Source organism: Lactuca virosa, chromosome 1 (assembly GCF_052849685.1).
Source record: "Lactuca virosa cultivar CGN04683 chromosome 1, Lactuca_virosa_CGN04683_v6, whole genome shotgun sequence".
Lineage (NCBI taxonomy): Eukaryota > Viridiplantae > Streptophyta > Magnoliopsida > Asterales > Asteraceae > Lactuca > Lactuca virosa.
In genome coordinates, this window is record NC_136426.1 from 31,760,251 (window position 1) to 31,764,927 (window position 4,677).

The following is a 4,677-nucleotide window of genomic DNA, read 5'->3' on the forward strand; positions in this document are numbered from 1 at the left end:
TAAAATGTACAGCATATTGCGATATGGAGTGTCTTGGTCATGGAAAGACGGCCGGCGAATGCAAGGTGGACGATATTCCCTCAAGAACTTAATTTGCAAAACGGAAAAACATATTTTCTTAGGAATATTGCAAATGGTGTCGGAGGCCATCCTAAATTGAAGGATTTGGATATGGTTAGTTAAGTTTATTAATTATTTATTTTATATAGGAAACGAATTAATGACTATTACATTTGTTTTTGTTTGCAGGTTTTGTTCCCCATAAACGTTCCTCATGCCCATTGGTTTTTGGCAGTGCTACATTTAGATATTTGGAAAGTACACATTTATGATTCAACACGATGTATGAATTACTTCACAACGTACTTGACTGGTGGAGAATTCAAAAGTTTTGGGGATAGTATAATCGAAGAGCTAGATGGGATTGACTACTGGAAGGATTTCCCCGATGGACACAAAGAGAACGCAGTTGTGGAGTTTATTGATATTGTAGACGCGCCACAACAAGAATATATTGCTAATAGAGGGGATTGTGGAGTATTCGTAAGCATGTATATGGAAATGATTGCTTCGGGGGTACCGGTGAAGAGTGATAAGTCATGTAGAGATGCGAGATTTCTCTACAGAAATAGGATGACAAATATTATTCGGGATACTAAATAACTTGATGTTTGGAAGTTTGTATACATTATTATGAAATACTTGTTTTTAGTAGTTTTGTTTAATATAAACAACTTTTGTATCATATATTTTTTTAAACATAATTCACCAACATATATTACGATACATTAAAAACAAAACAAACATTTGAAATAACATAATAACATTACAGAAAACATTGCAAATAAAAGATGAACGACTAACAAACATTACATAGAACATTACGAATAAAAGAGTCGTCTACATGAAAAAGGGTTTATTTCTAACCAGATTCCAAACGTCCGTATACTCGAACTTAGTTTCATCAAACTGGCACAGGTAATATCCGTTCACGTATTCAAGAAGTTCTTCATCATCAGCATCAGAGCATCGCATTTTCTCATAATTGTAGCATCGATTGTACCATGTGACTTTAATCTTTAAATCCATCCATTTACTAACAATATCGGGTTTTAGTCGTTTTTGTCCTTGTCCCACGTTATAGTTGAACAAAGCTACTAAGCGGGACAATTCATCACCAAGAAGGCAATTAAGGGGAGCTATTACCGGCAGACCCTCGTAAACGGTAATCCAGCATCGTGTTAGGACCAACACCTCTATTGTCGTCCATGGAGATGTACCATTAGTTGGAGCAGACGCATTAGACACATTAGCTGCATTTGAAGACGTTGGTACATTGGATGTCATTTTGTGAAATGATCCCTTACCTCTAATCAGTAACGCGGACTGACAAATAGCTATGCGGACTGACAAGTCAGTAACGCGGACTGACGAACAGCTCTCTGCGGACTGACAAGTCAGTATCGCGGACTGACGAACAGCTCTCTGCGGAGTTGAAGGGTGTATATATTGTCATGGATGATCGTTGGATATTTGCGGACTGTCATGTCTATATAAAACGACAAAAAATTATGTATCACTTCATCTAATCTATTTTAGTTCATGTAGTTTGTATGTTTTACAATGGGTTCAAACCCATGGACCGCTAACGAGTATTTGCTTCTAACTCGTGCATATATTAATGTCTACGAGAACACCAGTTTGGAGGATAGAATGTTTTGGGTCCTATTACCGAATACCTTCAACACTGACGCTGAAACCACCATAGAAAACCATCGCAGCACGCTTGATATAGCTGCAAAATGGTATGAATTGAAAACAGAAGTTGTGTTATTCAACGATCTTTATAATAAGATTGAAGACGATCGTGTGAATGATACTGAGGAAGACATCTTGGAGGCGGATAAAGAAGAATACAAATCCATTAGCAACGGACAAAGTTTCGAGTATGAAGCCCCTTGGAATCTTTTGAAAAATGTCCCGTTTTTTTAACTAGTACTGCGTTTTGTATTGTTCTTGTATTGCTTTAATTACATGTAATATGGTATTTATCCTTTTTTTATGAAAAATAATTCCCATGTTTAAACACCATACATTCAAACAGGTTACGCGGACTGACAAATAAGTTACGCGTACTGACAAGTCATTTACGCGGACCGACAAGTAAGTTCTGTGGAATAATGTATACTAATTCCTTATAAATTAGACAAGCATTTCCATTTTTACAAGGCGTCGAAAGTTGTGAAAATGAGTTCAGTCAATCAGGTATTAAGAAAAAGTTTCTCCAGCCTACCAACTTTTTTCCATAATCTGCAAAGAACCAATCCTAACACCTACATGTACATTACGAAAGATCAGTACAATCGTTTCCAAATTTGTTTCGTGGCATTGGGATGCGTGGTATGTAATCCCTTATAGTACATAAATATTTAGTTATTTCAAGTTGTTACATGCCTAATCCAACACATGTTGACTTACAAATTCATACGTTTCTCACGTCTATGATACCAATCATATTCGTTGGTCAAGTACCTCTAATTGGGGCGTATGTAAGATCCATGTACATTGCGGTTGCTTTAGATGGAAATCATGAACCCCTTCTCATAGCGTTTGCTTTGGGAACCATATACTGTGACAATTCATGGTTATGGTTCATGAGGAGGCTTAAAGAATGTTTGGGTGACAATACAGAAGTTGGTTTCATAACCCATATGTCTGATTCTATAGACTTTGCAGTTGAAAGAGTCTACCCTGATTCATATCATGGCTATTGTTGTAAAAATATAGCCGAGAAAAATACACGCTTCCATCGGAAGCAATATATTCGTAGAGCAGTTGTTCTGGAAGACTTGTAAAGCGTATAATTTATCTCATTTTTATGCATGTTTGAACAACTTAAAAAATGAGGTTAATGGGAATGATCTTGATTGGCTTGACAATATTCCCATTGCAAAATGGGTACGGGGTTGTTTTCCAAGAGTACGTTTCAAGGTTAAATTCATTGACATTCCCGTTGTTGTCAATTAGTTTAAAACAAACACGCATGAGTTTCCAATAACAACAATCATTGAAATGGTCCATGACTCGATGCAAGCAGTGTATCTTCAACGTGCTGCGTTTGGAGGTAATTATAAGTTATGACATCACTCAAATGGTGAATTGATATGTTATTATACATTATGACATCATAATTTTTGTTTTTTTTATTCAGTTCATTTCACAGGGGATTTTCATGGTCTTCTAACCCCTTATGCACTTAAGGTGATACATAAAAGATTTATCCACTCGGATGGTTGTAGGATTACGCATATTGTTGGCGACAGATATGAAGTGACTAAATATTCAACAACCGAAACTGTCCAATTAGACCGTGGTATTTGTAGTTGCGGTAAATGGAAAAAATGCGGTATACCTTGTGAGCATGCTATAGCTTCACTACAAAGACTCGAAATTGCAGAAATCCAGCAAATGGTAAATTTAAAGTTAAGTACAGTGGTGTATCGAAATGCTTATCAAACTGAGACGGTGAATCCTATTCCAACCCTTAGGCATTGGGAAATACCAGTTGAAAGTGTTGTGGTCTTACCTCCACGACAATTCAATTGAACTATATTGTATGGATCACAACGAATATTAATTTGTATTCAGTTCTATGTTAACCGTAGTTGTAATGGTCTGTTGGCGTTCTTCACTTTTTAATAAAAAATGTTTACCTTTAAATAAACAATTGTATTCCCATAATTGTAATGTATGGATGACAACGACTAGACAAACAGCTCTGCGGACTGACAAACATTATTGCGGACTGACAAAAAGCTTTGCGGACTGACAACAGCTCTCTGCGGAGTGGAAGGGACTATATATAGTCATGGATGGTCGTTGGATTTATGGTATAGAGTTATAATTTTTTTTAAAATTTGAAATGAGTTCATCTTCAACTTTGTATATTTGCTCGTGCAACGAAGTTGATTGTTTCTATTGTGATCCGATCGACCCTTTTCTTGCCCCATCACTAAATTTAAGAGAGCCGTATATGTCGGAGGATACTTTGCAACAACTACAATGGGCTGAAGAACAACAAAAAAAAGATAAAGACTCATCTCGAGCTCTCACTGAACGTCGTGACGTCATTGCGGCGGAGTGAAAAGAGGTTGAGGAAAGGATGACGATTACTAAAAAAAAATCAAAGATCATGAGGATTGGATAAAAAAACTAAGAAGAATATCAAACTGTCTGAAAAATGGCTTGCTGACAAGGATGCAGAAATGATAGAACTTGGTATCCAAAAGGACCGTATGGAAGATAAAATAAGAATTAGGGACGACTACATAACAATGGAGAAAGAAAAGTATCCTTTGCAATTCCCTTAAGTTAATTACTGTTGTTGTACGTTTAATATATGTTTCTGGTTTGTTGAATGTATTATCTTCGAGTAGTAGTTATTATTGTACTAGTAATTATGCACTAATATAATCATAATATTACCCATCATCTTTAAAATAAACACACCATTTCAAAGTACACAAATTAATGTCCTCTAAAACAAAACATAATTAATTATAAATACAATATCAATCATTCAAATCAAACGTTGAACAATAGTCTTCTCTCTGCGTCCCACTCGTCCAACGCGTCTCTTGTGTCCCGTGCGTATCTAGCGTCTCCTGAGTCCCTTCT

At 36.2% G+C, this 4,677-nt stretch overlaps 1 protein-coding gene across 1 annotated transcript; it reads left to right on the forward strand.

The window, feature by feature from the left end:
- The first annotated feature begins 2,558 nt into the window (after nucleotides 1-2,558).
- LOC145112586 (uncharacterized) lies at nucleotides 2,559-3,606 on the forward strand. Its single transcript, XM_079048734.1, has 4 exons — nucleotides 2,559-2,693; nucleotides 2,788-2,958; nucleotides 3,028-3,124; nucleotides 3,212-3,606. Exons 1-4 carry the CDS (start codon nucleotides 2,559-2,561, stop codon nucleotides 3,604-3,606), a joined length of 798 nt encoding a protein of 265 aa, XP_078904860.1.
- Nucleotides 3,607-4,677: the final 1,071 nt, after the last annotated feature.

Coding starts and splice junctions, on each gene's coding strand:
- LOC145112586 (XM_079048734.1), top strand. CDS start 2,559: ATGTACATTGCGGTTGCTTTAGATGGAAATCATGAACCCCTTCTCATA. Junction 2,959..3,027: donor ATATTCCCATTGCAAAATGG/GTACGGGGTTGT, acceptor GTTGTCAATTAG/TTTAAAACAAACACGCATGA. Junction 3,125..3,211: donor TCAACGTGCTGCGTTTGGAG/GTAATTATAAGT, acceptor TTTTTTATTCAG/TTCATTTCACAGGGGATTTT.